This window comes from Saccopteryx leptura, chromosome 9 (genome assembly GCF_036850995.1).
Source record: "Saccopteryx leptura isolate mSacLep1 chromosome 9, mSacLep1_pri_phased_curated, whole genome shotgun sequence".
Classification (NCBI taxonomy): Eukaryota; Metazoa; Chordata; class Mammalia; order Chiroptera; family Emballonuridae; genus Saccopteryx; species Saccopteryx leptura.
In genome coordinates, this window is record NC_089511.1 from 76,526,756 (window position 1) to 76,547,253 (window position 20,498).

The following is a 20,498-nucleotide window of genomic DNA, read 5'->3' on the forward strand; positions in this document are numbered from 1 at the left end:
ATAAGAGGAGGCCACGTCACAAGAAATATGGGTGGTCGCTGAATTTATGGTAATTTGGTGCCATGCTGTATAAGACAACTGTATGATAAATCTTGAAATCAGCTTTCTAATTCTGTTCTCTTTTAAAGCTGTTTTGACTATTCTGAGTCCTTTGAATTTCCATCTGAACTTTTGAAATAACAGTCATGTACCGCAAAATGACCGTTATGATCAACAATGGATAGTATATACCACTGTGGTCCCATAAGATTATAATAGAACTGAAAAATTACTATTGCATGCCTGACCAGTGGTGATGCAGTGGCTAGAGTGTCAACCCAGAATGCTGAGGTCCCTGGTTTGAAACCCCAAGATCACTGGCTAGAGCATGGGCTTGTTGGCTGTAGTATGGGCTTGCCAGCTTGAGCGAGGGGTTGCCTGTTTGAGCACGAACTTGGCAGCTTGAGCACAGAGTCACTGACTTGAGTGTGGGATCATCGACTTGAATCCACTGGGCATTGGCTTGAGCCCCCCTGTCAAGGCACGTATGAGAAGCAATCAGTAATAAAAAACCCAACTGAAGTGAAGCAATTAAATCTCTCTTCTCTGCCTCTCTCCCTTTCTGTCTCTCTCTCAAAAAGAAAGTTAAAATTCCTATCACCTAGTGACATTGTAGCTGTCATAATGCAGTGTAACACATTACTCACGTGTTTGTTATGATGCTGGTGTAAACAAGCCCATTTTACTGCCAGTCATATAAAAGTATAGCACATACAATTATGTACAGTACATAATACTTGATAAATAAACAGCTATGTTACTAGCTTTATATATTTACTGTACTTTTAATCATTATTTTAGAGTTTATTCTATTTATTAAAAAGTTTACTGTAAAACAGTGTGCCATGTTACACTGGCAGCAGCCTCATATATCTCGTGTTTACATCTCTTAATTGCATCATTTTCTTTTGTGCTTGATTTAATCTCATGTTTTATTTATTTTTTATTTTTTTTAGTGAGAGAGACAGACACACAAAAAGGGAGAGAGGGATGAGAAGCATCAACTCATAGTTGTAGTATGTTAATTGTTCATTGATTGCTTTCTCATCTGTGCCTTGACCAGGGAGCTCCAGCCAAGCCAATGACCCCTCGCTCAAACCATCAACCTTGGGGTCATGTCTGTGATCCCATGCTCAAGCTGGTGACCCTGTGCTCAAGCCAGTGACCTTCGAGTCTTGAACCTGGATCCTCAGCATCCCAGGTCTATGCTCTTATCTACTGTGCCACTACCTGATCAGGCTAATCTCATGTTTTATAAATTTAGTATGGCCTAAGTGTACAGTATTTATAAAGTGTACAGTAATATACAGTACACTAGGTCTTTGCATTTACTCACCACTCACTCACTGACTCACGCAGAGAAACTTTCAGTTTTTTAGGCTCCATTCATATTAAGTATCCTATACAGTTGTCCCGTTTTTTATCTTTTAACCATATTTTTACTATACCTTTGTATGTTTAGATTGTTGACTACAATTATACTTCTTTTAGGCTGTTTGAAGTTGTCTTACCTCTCACTGACATTCTTTTCATTTTTTATTAGGTAAAATATACAAAACAGACATCATTTTAACCATTTTTAAGTTCAGTGACATTAAGTACATTCACATTATTGTGCACATATCACCAAGATCCTGTTCTAAAACTTTTTTTCATTATCCGAAATGGAAACTCTGTACCCGTTAAATAATAACTCCCCATTGTTTCCTACTTCCAGCCTCTGAGAACCACCATTCTACTTCCTGTGTCTATAAACTTGACTACTCTAGGTACATCATCTAAATCAGTGGTAGTCAACCTGGTCCCTACCACCCACTAGTGGGCATTCCAGCTTTCATGGTGGGCGGTAGCAGACAACCAAAGTATAAATAAAAAGATAGATTTAACTATAGTAAGTTGTTTTATAAAGATTTAATCTGCCAAACTTAGCGAAAATCCGACATAAAGTACTTGGTAAGTAATTATTATTATACGCTTTAACTTGCTATAACTCTGCTTTATAAATTTTATAAAGTAAAGTTACTTCCCTACTTTATAAATCACCATTACTGTGGAATCGATGGGCAGTTAGAAAATTTTACTACTAACAGAGTAACAAAAGTGGGCGGTAGGTATAAAAAGGTTGACTACCCCTGGTCTAAATGAATCATACAATATTTGTCCTCTTGTATCTGGCTTATTTCAATTAGCACACTGTCTTCAAGGTTCCTTTTAAAGGCAGAATAATATTTTCTTCATATTTTAAGTCTCTTCTTGGCCCTGGCCGGGTGGGTCAGTGGATAGAGCATCATCCCACATGCTAAGGTCGTGGGTTGGGTTCAATCTCTAGTCAGGGCATGTATAAGAAGCAATCAGTGATCTATCTGTCCCTATCTATCCCTCTCTCTGACTCTCTCTGTCTCTGTTTAAAAAAAATTTTAATTAAAAAAAAAAGAAGCAATCAATGAGCACACAACTAAATGTAATAACTAAGTGAAACAATGAGCTGATGCTTTTCCCTTCCTCTCTCATTCTTCCCCTCTCTCCCCTTCTCCCTTCCTCTCTTTCTGTCTCTAATCAATGGGGAAAATATTTTTAAGGGTCTTGTTGTGTTTTTGTTTTGAGCTATTTCTATTGTTATGTCTCCAGGTTTATTATTATTATCTTCTGCAATATCCAATCAGGTATTAATCCTGTCGAGTGTTTTTTATTACATATATTGTAACTTAATCTGTAGCATTTTGAGTTGGATCTTTTTTATGGGTTTATGTCATTATTTTATTATTTAACTTTTTGAGTATATGTTATACACTTTTCATAACTTTATTTTCTTCTTTGCTAATTCTGTTATCTGGGTCAATTTTGATGGATTAATTTTCTGTTCATTATAGATAAATTTTTCTACTTCATTACGTGCCTGGTCATCTTTGGATGACAGACATTATGAATTTTATCTGTGGGGTGTCAAATACTCTTCTATTCCTATTAATATTCTGGGTTTTTAAATTTTTTTATTTATTTTTAGAAAGTGAGAGAGAGAGAAAAAAACACCGGTTTGTTATTCCACTATTTATGCATTCATTGGTTGATTGTTGTATCCAGGGATCAAACCCGCAACTTTGGTGTATCAGGACAATGCTCTAACCAACTGAGCTACCTGGCCAGGGCCATACTAACATTCTTGAGCTTTGTTATAGGATGTAGTTAAATTACTTAATAACAATTTGGTCCTTTTGGGTCTTCTTTTTTTTGTGACAGAGACAGATCGAGGGACAGATAGGGACAGACAGGAAGGGAGAGAGATGAGAAGCATCAGTTCTTTGTTGTGCCTCAGTTGTTCATTGATTGCTTTCTCATATGTGCCTTGACTGGGGGGCTACAACAGATCGAGTGACCCCTCCTTGTCCAAGCCAGCAACCTTGTGCTCAAGCTGGTGAGCCTTGCTCAAACCAGATGAGCCCGTGCTCAAGCCGGCGACCTTGAGGTTTCAAACCCAGTCCAACACTCGATCCACTGCGCCACCGCCTGGCCAGGCTTTAAGACTTTTTATGTATTGATTTTACGGAGAGAGGAGATGGGGGTGAGTAACGAGAAGTATCAACTCATAGTTGCTTTACTTTAGTTGTTCATTGATTGCTTGTGGTATGTGCCTTGACTGGGCAAACCCAGGATTTTGAACCAGCAACCTCAGCATTCCAGTTCATTGCTGATGTATCCACTACACCACCACAGGCTAGGCAGTCCTTTTGGGCCTTGCTTTTAAGATTTGTTCAGCTGGACCAAAGGTGATTCAGAGATGAGTGGGGAGTCATGGGCAGGCTTTTTTTTCTTTCTTTCTTTTTTTTAGTGAGAGGAGGAGAGACAAAGAGACAGACTCCCTCATGTGTCCGGAATGGGATCCACCTGGCAAGCCCACTAGGGGGTGATGCTCTGCTCATCTGGAGCCATTGCTCTATTGCTCAGTAAGGGAGCCATTTTCTTTAGCACCTGAGGTAGAGGTGACAGAGCAATCCTCAGCACCCGGGACCAACTTGCTCCAATTTAGTCATGGCTGCAGAAGAGAGAAAGAGAGAAAGAGAAGGGGGGGGGGAGGGAGAGAGGTGGGGAGAGGGGTAGAGAAGCAGATAGTTGCCTCTCCTGTGTGCCCTGACTGGGAATCGAACATGGAAAATCACACACCAGGCCAATACTTTACCACTGAACCAACCAGCCAGGGCCAGGCAGGACTTCTTAATATCAGCACTATAACTTTTTGGGTCAGGTAATTCTTTGTTGTGAGGGGACTTCCCATGCATTGTAGAATGTTTAATACCATCCCTAGCCTCTATTCTTTAGGTGAAATGCTAGTTGTGACAAACAGAAATGTCTCCAGAAATTGCCATATGTTTTTGGACAAGTAACTCTCTTCCCCCATTGAGAATACTACTTTAGGATTAATTTTGCCTCAGTACTATGACAAGGTCTTCCTATATACTCTACCCAGTGTCTCATGGATCATGAGATAATTTTTTTTCCATTCTCACTGTTTGAGGTGGGTACTTTTATTGGCCTTCTGTGAGTGAGTACTGGATGCTGTTCCCTCTGATTTTTCTGGATGGTTCTTTTTTCAGTCTTGTTAGATTTCCTCACATACACACACTGGTCAGCATTCAGCGGCATATTAAGGGGAGATGCTCCACAGATCTGCGGAGTTCCATTTTAGTCTGTTCCGTGGCTATAATAAAAATACCATGGGTGGCTTAAACAACACACATTTATTTCTCATACTTCTGGAGGCTGACTCCAAGATTAGAATGCCTGCAGGTTTTGTTTCTGGTGAAGTCCCACTTCCTCACTTATGATGGTCGTCTTTTAACTCTCTTCACAGGGCAGAAGGGGTGAGAGAACTCTCTGGGATACTTTCTGACCAGTTACCTCCTAATACCATTCCATGGGGGGGATGAGGGGTTAGGATTTCAACATGAATATTGGGGGGGCACATACATTCAGTCAATAACAAGTTTTCTGTTTGTGCATCTTTCTCCTCTCCAGTATTTCTATTCCTTGAACACTAGCCACCTTGATCTCTTCAGATTCTCAGCTCTCTCTTCAATTTAGGAGATATTCCAGGCTTCATCCAGTTTTTGTCTAGGGCTACTAGTCTAAAAATGCTTAAGGCAGTAAGCTGAGGCAATAGTAGGGCTCAACTTGTTTCCTGTCTCTCAGGGATCTGCTTTGTAGTCTGATGCCCAATGTCTTGAAACTGTATTCTCCCCTCATATATTTTATCTGTATTTTGGTTGTTTCAAGTGGGAGGGTAAATCTGGTTCATCTTATATCCTGGTCAAAAGCAGAAATCCTATTAACAGCTAATTGATTCATATTAATTATTAGTTAAAGCTGAAAGTGTTCTTAAACATTTACTAACCTAATTTCTTATTTTGTGGATTTGTATGAAACCTATAGCTGTCATATTCTTTGCTCAAAGTCTCCTGTTCCCTGTAGTTCTTACAGCACAACAAAAATATTAAATTGGCCCTATAGCCTTCTTTCATCTTTTAATATACATCCTCAATGCAGGTTTTGACAGTATTAGCTACACATGGGCCTCTAACTATATGGAGTAGCATACAATTAAAAGACATGCCCTAACCTGACGAAGCACAGAGTGGAATGCATGAGGTTTTTAGGGCATTGCCGCAGCAGGCTCACAGACTTCTAGGAGGCTTCTTTTATAATAACTTCTATTTTCTAACAGCTAAAACACCACCGTCAAAGTCTATTTGTTAGCCTGATTGAGGGTGTAGCGAACTGGTGGTATAAGACAGGAAAAGAAACTGAAAGAGAAGATCATTTTGAGCAGTTTATGATATAAAACTGTACTGAAGAATAATGCTATAAGGATGGGAGTGACTTGGAACACATTGGTGGTAAGCTGTTGGAGAAAGGATAAAGGTAGCAAAATAGAAATAAAAGGACAGAAATTGGGCCTTGTTTTATATGAATTTCTCAAACTTGTTACATTGTAACTGCTACAGAGATTTTAGCATGTGTTTGTTGGGTATTCATGGATAAAATAATTTATCCAGAGTATACCTTGGGGGAAAAATATGTATGTAGTGGGTAGAAGGAAACCATCTGGCTATGTGTATGAACTAAAACATAGTGAAATCATATGTTAGTGGAATCTTTTATGTATATTTGTGTAATCAATGATATGCATCAATGTGTATAAATCCCATGTGTTAAAGTGAATAAATCATAATTCTTTGGGCTTTGGGATGGCGATTATATGTTATAGCTTAAAAAAAAAAAGTTGAGAGTTTTTTTTGAAGCTCTCCAGTATATAATAATTAGCCTTTAAAAATGTGCAGATAATTTATAGATGGATGTGCTGTTCATTTTCTAAGACTGAAAAGCTATTATGTATTGATAATATTAAAACTCTGTTTGGAAACAAAATATGATTTAAAGCTTCCAAAAACTAGGATTGCTTTTTAGTAATTAGGAAATAAATATTTAATGAGAGTATTTCTTGTTTGCTGAATATTTTTGATGGTGTAAGTGGTGCTCATTAGTTAAGTATCTGCTTTTTTTCAGGCGATTATGTTTTTATGGCACAAGTTGGTAGGAATAGAGAGTGAATGAAGAATAGTACGAGCTTTCTCCTTTCTAAGCATGGTGGTGTTTTAGCTGTTAGAAAATAGAAGTTATTATAAAAGGAGAAAGCTCAGCATAAGGAAACATAGAAGCTTTTTCATAGACAAAAGGGAATGGTAAACCCCAAAATCAGGAATTATTACATCTAGGAGGAGAGGAAGGGGGTGACATCAAGGAAGAATATTTACTTGTATTAATGTTTTGCTTTGCTTTTGAAAGCAAACTTTTAAAATAAAATTTAACATGTAGAGAAAAGTGTAGATTGTTAAATATATATCTTGGTAATTTTCACAAAATTGATATACCTGTAAAACTAACACCCAGATTAAGAAACAGACATTTGTGTTGATCTGTTTGATTTTTTTGAAGTTGGGTAGTGAGCGGGTGTTTATTGTTTTATTCATTTTTTTAAATACTTTAAAGTTTGCCTGATATGTCTTATAAAAATCATATCAGAAGGAAATATGTTTTTGAGAGATCTGGAAAATGTCAGAAAATCCGCAGGCTTTAGAAGTTGAGAAAATACTTTAGGGAAATAGGTTTTTCCGTGTAGACCCTTGTCTCGCATGTATCTGACAGTTTATAAACCTAATATTGGCCCAAGTTACTGAAACTTTTAAAGTGAAAAAAAGAATATAAACAGTGCTATGTGGGATCAAAGTAGTAAAAATTATTTGTACTTCTTGTGATAGCACATTATTAGCCTTTATAATTTGCAATATAAAGTTTGGGTCTTCAAATTTATGGGTACATTGAAATGACAATTTTGTTATAAAGTTTTTATCACTAAAATCTCAGTGATAGTTTATGAAGAAAATTCCTTATTCAGTTCTGTAATAGAATAATCAAACTATGGAAAGAACTGATAAGATATTGATGGATATTTATATGTAGTTTAAAAACTTTATATCTTATAGAAATTGTTATTTGTATAGTACATAGAAATATACTTAATCTAAGGGGTTTCCTGAAATTTGTTAGATTATCTATCTGCCTTTTTGGTGGCTTTATTTTCTTTCTAAAGGAGGGGAAGATACTGATTTCATGAACATGAAGATTTCTGAAATATAATTTATTTATTTTTATTTTACTTATGTTTTTGCATATGCAAGCAAGAAAGACAGAAAAGAAGAAAGAGAGATGGGAAGCATCAACTTGTAGTTTTGGCTTTTCATATGTGCCTTGACCCGGCGGGTGGGGGTGGTGGGGAGCTTCAGCTGAATCAGTGACTCCTTGCTCAAGCCAGCGACCTTTGGGCTTAAGCCAGCGACCATGGGATCATGCTAATGATCCTGTGCTCAAGCCAGGTGAGCCCACACTCAAGCTGGCAACCTCAAGGTTTTGAACCTGGGACTTAAGCGACCCAGATTGACACTCTAACCATTATGCAACCACCAGTCATGATCTATTTTTAGATATAATAAATATTTCTATATATCATTTTATTAAAAATATAAAAATAGAATTTTCTCCATTGTTCTCAACAGTAGGTTTTATTTAATTAAGTTATGGCTGCTATGGTATAGAAAAAACATTTGTAAAATAATGTTTTATAGCCTGGCCTGTGGTGGTGCAGTGGATGGAGCGTTGACCTGGAATGCTGTAGTGACTGGTTTGAGGCCCTGGGCTTGCCTGGTCAAGGCACATCCAGCAAGCAATGAACAACTAAACTGAAGCAACTATGAGTTGATACTTCTCAGTCTCCCCAACTCTCTCCTCTCTCTGTAGAATCTATAAATAAAATCTTTAAAAATAATAATAATGTTTTATAAAAATAGTCATTAGTCTTTTTTCTGCTATTGGGATTATGTGCATAAAATTATTAAAATGTTAGTCTATTGAAAACCACTCATTATTGAATAATATTTGTTTCTTTTACTCTCTTCTAGAAACCAGTAGGGAAGTGTAGGTGAATTACTTTTTTTCATATGCTTATGAGTATTTGATCTTCAAAGAAGTTGTTAGGACACACTGAAGTTTTTATTTTGTTTTCCTGTTTTCCCTTGACAGACAGTGGAGGAGGAAATGGCTGGTCCTAATCAACTCTGCATTCGCCGCTGGACTACCAAGCATGTAGCTGTTTGGCTGAAGGATGAAGGCTTCTTTGAATATGTAGACATATTATGCAATAAGCACCGACTCGATGGAATAACATTGCTAACATTGACTGAATATGATCTCCGGTCTCCTCCTCTGGAAATCAAAGTTTTAGGTGACATTAAAAGGTTAATGCTTTCTGTCCGAAAATTGCAGAAAATACATATTGATGTTTTAGAAGAGATGGGATACAACAGTGACAGCCCCATGAGTTCCATGACCCCTTTCATCAGTGCTCTTCAGAGCGCAGAATGGCTCTGTAATGGGGAGCCTTCACATAGCTGTGATGGACCCATCGTTGATTTGAATTCTGATCAGTACCAGTACATGAATGGTAAAAACAAACATTCTGTTCGAAGATTGGACCCAGAGTACTGGAAGACCATATTGAGTTGTATATATGTTTTTATAGTATTCGGGTTTACATCTTTCATTATGGTTATAGTCCACGAGCGAGTGCCTGACATGCAGACCTATCCACCGCTCCCAGATATATTCTTAGACAGGTAAGTTTTGTTTCTAGTTGCCAAATTTTTAGAAGATTGCTATACCAGCAACATTATGATAACTGTGTTGTTTATTGGTGTTTTGGCTTTCCATCTGATTGTATAGAAAGATATGCTTTGAAATTGCCTCTTTCCTTAGAGTAAATTAGACTTTCCCTAGGTAAGTGGGAAAAGCCACTGTTTAATTTGTTTTTCTATTATTATATTATAACTCCCTGGGCACTTCCTATTTTAAAGGGGTTTCCCAGAATTTTGTTTGTAACAAATGGAATTTGCTTACATTTTTTTTAAATGATGATCAGTGTTCTTTTACAAAAATAGAGGAAGGTCTCCTGTATCACCAAATAAATTGGAATTATCACAAATAGTATAAACTGATTCATTGATAATATTCTGCCGGGTTTTTTTGAAACACCAAATGCAAAAAAAGGAGAGAATATTGTATATTTATATGAAATAAGACTAGAACAAACTTCAAAACTCTTAGTTTTATACTTGTATTTTTTTGTAGTGCTTTCTTGATTATTTTTATAAAATGTTTTGCCGCCCTGGTCAGTTGGCTCAGCGTTAGAACTTTGACCTGCTATGTGGAAGTCCCAGATTTGATTCCTAGTCAGGGCTCACAGAAGAGGCGACCATCTGCTTCTCCCTCTTTCCACTCCTCTCTCCCTCCCTTCCCATCTCCCTCCCCCCCCCTTGTCCCCTCTCTTCTCTTCTCTTCTCCCTCTCAGCAGCCAGGGCGCTGAGGGTGGCTTACTGGAGCCTCCACCTCAGGTGCTAAAAATAGCTCGGTTGCAAGCAGCCCCAGATGGGTAGAGCATCGGCCCCAGACTGGGGTTGCTGGGTGGATCCCGGTCAGGGTGCATGAAAGAGTCTGTCTCTGCATCTCCTCTGCTTTGACTTAAAAAAAAAAATGTTTTGCCCTTCTGAAAGTGCTTTATGTATTTTTTAATCATATGGATCCACTTTGAATGATATACATGCCTGACCAGGCGGTGGCACAGTGGATGGAGCGTCGGACTGGGATTCAGAGGATCCAGGTTCGAGACCCCAAGGTCGCCAGCTTGAACACAGGATAATCTGGTTTGAGCAAAAGCTCACCAGCTTGGACTGGAGGTTGCTGGCCTGAGCAAGGGTTTACTCAGTCTGCTGAAGGTCCACGGTCAAGGCACATGTGAGAGAGCAGTCAGTAAACAACTATGGTGTCGCAATGAAAAACTGATGATTGATGCTTCTCATCTCTCTCTGTTCCTGTCTGTCTGTCCCTATCCCTATCTATCCCTCTCTTTGTCCCTGTAAAAAAAAAAAAAAAAATGAATGACATACATATCACATTTTGTTTCCTATCAAACCCTTACTAAGCATAGTAAAGAGGTTTTTAATGTTTGTTTGCTTTAAGTTGGAAGCCCACCAAGGATAGGACAGATAAAAGAGGAGAAAACAGCCATACATATTTGGAAGTTTGAAAGCAGATGAATGTGGTCCTGCTCCGGTAGTTTAGTTGGTTAGAGCATCATCCCGATACACCAAGATTGAGGGTGTGAACCCTGGCCAGAGCAAATACAAGGACCAACCAATGAATGTATAAATAAGTGGAACAACAAATCGATGTTTCTCTGCTCTCTCTTTCCCCCTACCCCCTCAAATCAATCAATTATATACATACATACATTACATGTACAACATATATATGTCTACATACATACATACATATATGTGTGTGTATGTATGTATAAAAAGAAAGAAAGCAGATGGATGAGTGACAACTATCAGTCCTAAAACAACCTCATTCTAAAACAGGAGTCAGGAAAACCGAGAACCAGCCCAATCTGTGTTTCAGATTTCTCAAAACTGGATATTGGAGGTGAAAGGGTGGTGCATAAAAAAGGAGAATTGAATAAAAGCTGTTTAAGAAGCTGTTAGATCCCTGTATCTCCTTTCCTATTCTATAGTTTTCCCAACTATAAATGAAGACCCTAGGGAAGTAAGGAAGAAAGCATGTGGATATCTGGAGATGGGTACTGTAGGCAGAGGAAACAGCGAGGTGCAGAAATTTGGAATTGGTAGTGTGTGTGCTTTAGCATGTTAAAGGAACAGCAAGTAACAGATGGGAACAGTTGCAGGTGAGGTCTGAGAGGAGACAGGAATCCCAATTGTGTAGGTGCCTTTGTAAGAACTTTGGCTTTCATTTTGAGTGAAAAAGGAAGCCATTGGGAAGTATTTAGGACAAGAGTAGAGTGAACCAAATTTTGCCTAACTGTGTAGTGCCACCCACTACAAAGCTCCATGCTTTTAAGTATATAAACTTTATTCGTAGGAGGATGGGAGCAGGTACTGTCAGTGTTCTTCCTATATCCTCTCAGATCTGATTTCCATTTTCTTGCTCACTGGTACTGCCAATATCCAGCCAGTGTGTCTCTATTAGAGAGCTGCCCTTGGACTACTAAAACACACTTTACCTGCTTGAAAATTAACATCTCTCCAGCAGCAGCTCTTAGCAGTGACTAGTGAGGTGTGGGGTATAAATATACTGCCCACAAAAATTAGGGGATATTTCAAAATGAATATGAAGCAATAAAAAAAGAAGCACTTGATTTTTTTTATTAAACAGGAACATCAGAAAAGCAAACAAGTCAAAGAAAGTTGTTCAATTATGCAAATGAGATGCAAAATCAACTTTTATTTCATTGGTGAAAACGCACTATACAAAAGGCTGAAAGTACTGGAGTGTCTGCACGTTTCCTGATCCCCTAATTTTGTGAGCACTACATTTCATTTCTCTTCATTCTAATTGGGACAGCTTTTAGGTTGGACCTACACTGTCCCCCAAATGCCCCATAGGATTGAGCCAGTTACCCTGCCTGAGTCCCCCACAGGGCTGTTTGTGCTTGATGGCTCACCCTTGCCTTGCTTCCTGGCCTTCCTGATCTCATTTCCCCACTGCCCTATGGTTTTCCCTTGGGAACACTCCTCATTACTTTCGCACTGATGTTTGTTTCAGAGTCTGCTTCTGAAATTTGAGACAATTCCAAGAACTTCAGCACAACATAAACACAATTAGAAAGAGATAGAGATGCAAGAGGCAGGCCCGCTTACACCAGTGAGAAGGGACAGCTGATAACCATAACAGCAAGGGAGGAAAAAAACACATAACTATAAAAAGGAAACATAAATAATGGAAAAATCACATCAATCTGAGGCTTAACTGCCCTTTATTTCTCAATAGTCCTTGAAGTCATTGCATTCAAGGTAATAATCAGTGTTCACAGTAATGAGTCTGAATTACCAAAGAAAATTAAATTCTATCCAGAAAAAAAAAGACATATACATATATAATGCATTTTAGAAAGCTTCATATTGAGATTTGAGTACATATTTGATAGTTTCCTCACAACACTCCCCTAAAATGACAGAAAAGGAGGGAAATCCCAAGGCAGTATACAGGTGATGTATTATAGAATTGTGCACCTGAAACCTGTATAATTTTCTTAGTCAATCCCACTCCAATAAATTCAATAAAAAAAATTTTTTTTTTCCAGAGACAGGGAGTCAGAGAGGGATAGATAGAGACAGACAGACAGGAATGGAGAGAGATTAGAAGCATCAATCATCAGTTTTTCATTGTGGCACCTTAGTTGTTCATTGATTGCTTTCTCATATGTGCCTTGACCGCGGGCCTTCAGCAGACCGAGTAACCCCTTGCTGGAGCCAGAGACCTTGGGTCCAAGCTGGTGAGCTTTGCTCAAACCAGATGAGCCCGCGCTTAAGCTGGCAACCTTGGGGTCTTGAACCTGGGTCTTCTGCATCCCAGTTTGACACTCTATCCACTGCGCCACCACCTGGTCAGGCTCAATAAAAATGTTTTAAATGGGGGAGGGGGTCCCTGTAATACCATGAGGGGGAAAATAATGATAATAATGGAAAAATTGGGAAGTAGAAAGTTAAGTGCCTGTTGTGACATGAGGAGTGAGACTAGCAGTGCCCAGGAGGTGAGTTTATTTGTACTATACAGCTCTAGAAAAACTCTCAAAATAGGAGGCAGCAAGCATCTCCCAAGACTAGCTACAGACAGGAGCTAAATATGGGAGATTTGGTTGAAAATCTATTTAAGAAGCTTTTAGCCCTGGCCAGATAGCTCATTTGGTTAGAGCATTGTCCCAATACTCAAAGGTTTTAGGTTTGATCCCTGGTCAGGGCACATACAAAAACAGATCAGTGTTTCTGTCTGTCTCTCTCTCTCCCCCTTCCTCTCTCTCTAAAATCAAAATCACATTTTTTTTTTTTTAAGAATAGAAGCTTTTAGACTTGCTCTACTCCAACAGAAGGAAGGTACTGTATTTTCCAGAGTAGTTGAATAGAAGGACTCTGGATTTGGAGACACCAGGCCTACATGCAAACAAAGGTACATGTTTTCAAGAGGGTTAACTATAAATCTACATACTGACCACTGAGACTTCCCGTTTCCTTCTTTAAGTTGCTAGACTTATTTCCCATCACCACTCCCACCCAGCCCCAGTCCTCTAAGCAGGAGAATAGTCTTCTCCTTGGAAAAACTTACATAAGAGGAAAGAACTGTATATCCTGTGATAGAGAACATAGCCCTATCTCATTAACCAGGCCTCTGCTCAATTACTCTACAGTGAAATCTACAATTTGACAGTCCATGCACATACAGAATCCATTTTTGGTTTTTGGATGTTTTTTTGGGTTTTTTTTTTGTTATTTGTTTGTTTTAGTATTTCTATGTCAAATAATTGGTCAGTCAAGAATCACCAGACATTGGTGATTTTTGGATAACTCAGTTGGTTAGAGCATTGTCCCAATGCGCAGAGGTTGCTGATTCGATCCCTGGTCCAGGCACATACAGGAATATCTGTTTCTCTCCCTCTCTCTCTCTCTCTCTCTCTCTCTCTCTCTCTCTCTCTCTCTCTCTCTCTCTCCCTCTGTGTATGTATGTGTGTGTGTGTGTGTGTGTGTGTGTGTGTGTGTGTGTGTATATATATATGTATTTCTCTTTATCTCTCTTCTTCTCCCCCCCCCCACTTTATCTCTCTAAAATCAATTGAAAAAAAAGAATCACCAGACATTTGAAGAAAACAGACCAATGCAAACAGAAAAAGCAAACTGGGAACACAAAATAGGGAGTGGAACACTTCAAATAATCATTTATAGCAGGGGTCAGGAACCTCTGGCTCGCAAGCCAGATGTGGCTCTTTTGATGGCTGCATCTGGCTTGCAGACAAATCTTTAATAAAAAAATAATAATGTTAAAATATAAACCATTCCCATGTGTTACAATCCATTCATTTCCTACTGCTCATGTTCATGGTTGCGGGTGGCTGGAGCCAATCACAGCTGTCCTCCAGGACAACATCAAATTTTTATTGGATAATGCCTTACGTACACGGATCGTTGTATGGCTCTCATGGAATTATATTTTAAAATATGTGGAGTTCATGGCTCTCTCAGCCAAAAAGTTTCCTGACCCCTGGTTTATAGTCTCACAGATAAGAGGTTCTGTATTCTCTGAAACAGTAACAGTAGTCTATAGAAAGAAAAATTCAGAGAAAAAGTTTTGGAAAATAAAACGTAAATAGAAATTTAAAATCCAGCAGGATAATTAGAACATAGATTTGATGATATCAGGTGAAAAGTACAGGGGAAAAAATAAGATCAATCCAGTGGCCTGGCTCTGGCCGGGTGCTCAGTTGGTTAGAGCATTGTCCAGATATGCCAAGGTTGTAGGTTCGATTCCTGGTCAGGGCACACACAAGAATATTCAGTTTATCCAACAGTGAACAAATATGGGTTCCATAAAGAATACACAGAGAAAATGAAGGGGAAGATACTATTTACTATACAGGAAAATTTCCCAGAAACCAAGGATGTGACTTTCCAAATTGAAAGGGCCCACTGAGCACCCAGTATAAGAAATGAAATTTTTCAGAATACTGAGTATAACAGAAGATCCTAAAAAGCTTCTTAAGAGATAAAACCAGTAACATACAAAGATTGGAAATCCAAGTAGCATCAAACTTCTTAGTAATAGTAGAAATTAGAAATAAATGGAACAAAGCCTTGAACATTCTGAGAGAAAATAATGTCTAACCTAGAATTCTCGGTTCAGGCAAACAACCAACTAGATATTATGGTAGGTCCAAGGATATTTTTAAATTTACAAGTCTCAAAATATTTATACTCCAACCCCACACCTACTTGAATTGCTAAAATTAATAATAATAAAAAAGGCCTGGTGAGGATTCAGAGCAACTGATACTGTCATACATTGCTGATAGAAATGCAAAATCATACAAGTGCTTTGAAAACAGTTTGGTAGTTTCTTAAGAAGTTAAATGTACACTTATAAAACTGAACAGTTTCACTCCTAGGTATTTACCCAAGAGATATGAAGACATGAACATGTAAAGACCTGTATGTGGTCTGTAGTCATCACCCAAAACTGAAAATGGCACAAAATGTCTATAGGCCAGTGAAGTGATAAAGAAATTATAGCCCTGGCTCAGTTGGTTGGAGCCAAGGTTGTGGGTTTGATCCCTGGTTGGAGCAGATACAAGAATCAACCAATAAATGCATAGTTGGGTGAAATGGTAAGTCAATCTCTCCCTTTCTCTCTCTCTCTCTCAAATCAAAAAAGTCAGATATTTCATTCTAGAAAATATTGCAGATAAAGAATGGATAAAGAATTATACATGGGGCACTGGCTGGATAGCTTGGTTGGTTGGAGTGTTGTTCTGGAACACAGAGGTTGCTGGTTTGATACCCCAGTCAGGGCACATACAGGAGCAACTCGATATTCCTCTCTCTCTCTCTCTCCCTGCATTCCCCCCCCGCAAAAAAAATTATGTATATATACACACACACACACATGCAAAACCATGGATGAATCTAAAATGTATTATTATGAGTGAATATAGCCAGATACAAAAGGTACCTGAATAAATGCCGTTCTGGAAAAGGCAAGCCTGTAAAGGACAGAAATCGGATCCATGGTTCGTAGTTGCCCAGAGGCAGGAAATGAGGGAGGGAATTGACTACAAAAGGACACAAGGGAACTTTTTGGACTGATGAAAATATTCTACATCTTTATTGTGGTGGTGGTTGTATGATGTGAATATGTTTTTCAAAACGTATTGAACTAATATAGCTAAAAAGCGAAATTTTTTCTGTGTGTAAATTAAAGCTCAAATAAATCTGACACTAAAAATAAGTTTATCCTTCAGCCCCTCTTTCTCAGAAGACAGCTGGAGGATACACACCATCAAAACCAAGGAATAGTAAACTGAGAAGAAGAGAATATGGGGTTCAGGAAACAATGCATTTTAGAAAAGAGAAATTCCCAAGATGAGGGTTAAGCTTTATTCCAACAAATGGCCATGCAGAAGGACTAGGAAATGGCAACTGCTCTAGAATGGGAGAAGGGGAAAGAGCTGTGGGAGAGATTCTCTCCAAGGAAGAAAGTGATAGAATAGTAGATAGTTTGGAGATGAATTTGTGATAGGTACACCAAAGAAAGAACAAATAAACAAAAATGTTATTAGCTCTAGAGAATTGTAAATTGTACAAGAAAGGAGATCGATCAGTGTTCTCTACTGACTCTGTGATTATTTACAAACTTACATTATTTAAACAACATTGTGAAATAATATTGAGAGCATGGGCAGGAGCAAGGGGATGTTGAGAGAGGTGTTTGTGACTAAAAGATATAATGCCAAATAAAACAAAAGTAGAAGAGATTGTCTCTGGAGAGCAAGAATTAGGTTTAGGTTGGGGTGGGGCAGAAAAATTATTTTCATCATAAGTATTGTAAAACTTAAAATATGAGAAATATAAACATACATCTACACATGTATATGTCATTGAGGTTTTAAAATATTTATTTTGAAAGTTTAAATTTTTAGAAGTCATTTAAAGGAATCTTTTTTTTAAATTTATTTAGACGATTAAATTTAACAGAGTGGCATTGGTCAACTAGAGCAGTGGTTTTCAACCTTTTTACGTTTAGACCAGCGAAAATAGGAGAATTATTTTAGGGACCACTAAGGCTGAAATCACCCTGAGCATAAGCAAATTCAACTAAGATCATTGGGTTTATAACCTTCATACAACATAAGGGTGGTTAACTCTTTTGCAGACCAGCATGAAATTTCTGGCTGCCTGGTAGTTGAAAAACACTGAACTAGATTTTGGGCAAACATCTCCACATCATCTGGACAGTCGATTATGTTGTACACCCATTACCCAAAGTCAAGTCATCCTCCGTCACCTTTTATTTGTTCCTCTTTATGCACCTTCCCCTCCCCCATCTTCTTCCCTTCTCTCCCTTCTCCTCCCCATGGTAACCACTACACTCTTATCTGTCTCCATGAGTCTCAATTTTGTGTCCCACCTTTGTATAGAATCATACAATTCTTTTTCTGAATAGGTGTATCTTTCTTTTATCTGAAAATTATGTGACATAACCTTTTCTGCAGTAATGCCAGATATAAATAAGGCAGCAATAGTTTAAAAATACATAAAAGGAGTCTTTTTTTCTGAGGTAATAGGTGGAAGATGAGATCCTGAAGGAAGATGACTCTTCAGTTACTCTGAATAAGGTTTGGAGTAGACTGTTATATCTTTAAGATTTCATATTTTCTTTTAAAAATACCTTTATTTCCTTAGCTATAGAACTAATATGCCAATGAATAAAAAACTTTAGTGGAAAGTACAAAGAATAAAAATAAAACCATCAATAATTCTGCCACCCAGAGTTGACCTAATTTTTCATTTCTATCTTCTCCCTCCTTTCTGCCTTCCTTCCTTCTACCCATCCTCCTCCTCTTTCTCCTTCTCTTCTTCTTGCCTGTCTCTCTCTCTGTCTCTCTTTCTTTCTAAAGTAAGAAATGTGGTGTATCTTTTACTAGTGGGGTAACCACAGGAGCTGTGGGTTTGGTGAGGAAAGAGATCAACAGAAAAGATAGAAGAAAAGGAAATATAAAACAAAGGGGGACAGGGAGATATAAAGGAGGAAAACAACAAAACCTATTTACCTATTTACTACCTTTAAAACAAATCCAGATGTAGTCCCCTCTTATCCAAGTTTTCACTTTCCACAGTTTGTTACCCATAGTCACCATGGTCTAAAATTATGAAGTGGAAAATTCTACTTAATTGCATGCCATTGTGAGTAATGTGATGAACTCTCTCACTGTCCTGCTCCATTCCACCCTGGACATGAATCATCTCCTTGTCCAGCATGTCCACGATATATGTGCTACCTGCCCATTAGTCAGTTAGTAGCTATCTCAGTTATATGATTGACTGCCATAGTATCACAGTGCTTTACTTCATTCAAGTAATCCTTATTTTACTTAATAATGTCTTGTTCACCTCACTTTATCACATAGACATCATCTCACATCATCACAAGACGAAGGGAAGTACAATAAAATAAACTTTATCATAGGTTTAGGAAAAAACATAGCATCTGTAGTGTTTGGAACTATCCACTGGGAGTCTTGGAACATATATCCCACTGATAAGGGGGACTACTGTATACTAAATAAAGAGGAGTTGAGTTCAAGTCCTGCTGATTTGGATTCTGAAATGTGACTATCGTGCAAAGAGTGAGCCATTTTCCCATTGTCTATTGTGGGCAGTTCTAATATCCATGTCGACTTTCTATAGGGAAGTGTGGGGGAAAGGGTTTTTGACTTCTTCACAGAGAACCATGGCTAGGAGTCACAGACAACAAAGATTTTGGTAAGTAGGGTACTTTATGAAACAGAATCCCCCTCCCAGGTTCTCCCAGTATCATCTCCTGACAGAAATAAAAGTTGCAAAAAGCAATTTTATGGTCATTATAGGAAGAGTCTCATTGGAAAGAGTGGCATCATTTATGTACATATACTTCTTGTCAGCCCAAAATGTAATTTTTTCTGTTCTAGTGTTCCTAGAATCCCTTGGGCCTTTGCCATGACAGAAGTTTGTGGCATGATTCTGTGCTATATTTGGATCCTGGTTCTTCTTCTTCACAAACACAGGTACACTCCATTAAAAGATTGAAAGTGTTGACTGTTTTGTGTAAAAGTCATCAAACCTGTTTCTCCCTTGGCAATTTCCTTCTCTAGTCATTGTGACATTATAGTTATTGGCACAGGAAAATGTTTTGGTTTTTTTTTTTTTTTTTTTTTTTTTTTTTTTTTTTTTTTTTTTTTTCATTTTTTTGAAGCTGGAAACGGGGAGAGACAGTCAGACAGACTCCCGCATGCGCCCGACCGGGATCCACCCGGCACGCCCACCATGGGGCGACGCTCTGCCCACCAGGGGGCGATGCTCTGCCCATCCTGGGGGTCGCCATATTGCGACCAGAGCCACTCTAGCGCCTGGGGCAGAGGCCACAGAGCCATCCCCAGCGCCCGGGCCATCTTTGCTCCAATGGAGCCTTGGCTGCGGGAGGGGAAGAGAGAGACAGAGAGGAAAGTGCGGCGGAGGGGTGGAGAAGCAAATGGGCGCTTCTCCTGTGTGCCCTGGCCGGGAATCGAACCCGGGTCCTCCGCACGCTAGGCCGACGCTCTACCGCTGAGCCAACCGGCCAGGGCAATGTTTTGGTTTTGATGAACAAAAGAGTCAGCCGGAGGTAATATCTACATATTTTGTAATATTCTAAATGTATTTCACAGGGAAAGATCAGAGATAGTGATGTTCAGACAGGGGCCAATCATTGACCGTCTACCGTTATCTTTCCTTGGAAGCAAATTGAAAATGTAACTTTCCGTAGAGGGATAGAAACTCCTCCAAGTCTTTGGTCAGATGTTTGGATGGAAAAAACGGTTCTTTGCTTGGAGGCCTATTATTAGAAAGGAGATTGGTCAGCCCATATGGTGCATGCCTAGTCAGTGGGGTTTACTTTAGATGGTAGAAGAAATTGCTAAATAGGGAAAGTGCTTCTTTGGCACTCACCAAGAAATATAAAAGTAAAATTTTTTTCTCATTAAAAAAAAAAGAAGGATAAGAGGAGGCTTCTATCCTACCTTATTATAGAGAAATTACTTGATTTAAGTAAAAAATAAGGCATAGTGAATAAATAACTAGAAAGGTTGTGGGTCTGCTATTCATTGTCTTTGGATACTAAAGAGGAATAGGAACAATTTCTTGAGTTTTTGATCCTTTATTCTCACCAGGGAGTGCTTGAGGTAAACAACAGTGATGGGTCCTAAGCAGCAGTTATTTCAGTGC

The 20,498-nt window shown here is 38.6% G+C and overlaps 1 protein-coding gene across 2 annotated transcripts in view; it reads left to right on the plus strand.

The window, feature by feature from the left end:
- SAMD8 (sterile alpha motif domain containing 8) overlaps window positions 1–20,498 on the plus strand; it is a 76,932-nt gene that overhangs the window by 44,485 nt on the left and 11,949 nt on the right. Inside the window, exons 1-3 of one of the 2 annotated variants that reach the window (XM_066348482.1) lie at window positions 5,879–5,927; window positions 8,668–9,260; window positions 19,208–19,303. In XM_066348482.1, the coding sequence (XP_066204579.1) occupies window positions 5,901–5,927; window positions 8,668–9,260; window positions 19,208–19,303 (716 nt within the window). In that variant the 5' untranslated portion in view covers window positions 5,879–5,900. Of the gene's footprint in view, window positions 1–5,878; window positions 5,928–8,667; window positions 9,261–19,207; window positions 19,304–20,498 lie in introns of those variants that run through there. The other variant, XM_066348481.1, reaches the window with a different exon arrangement.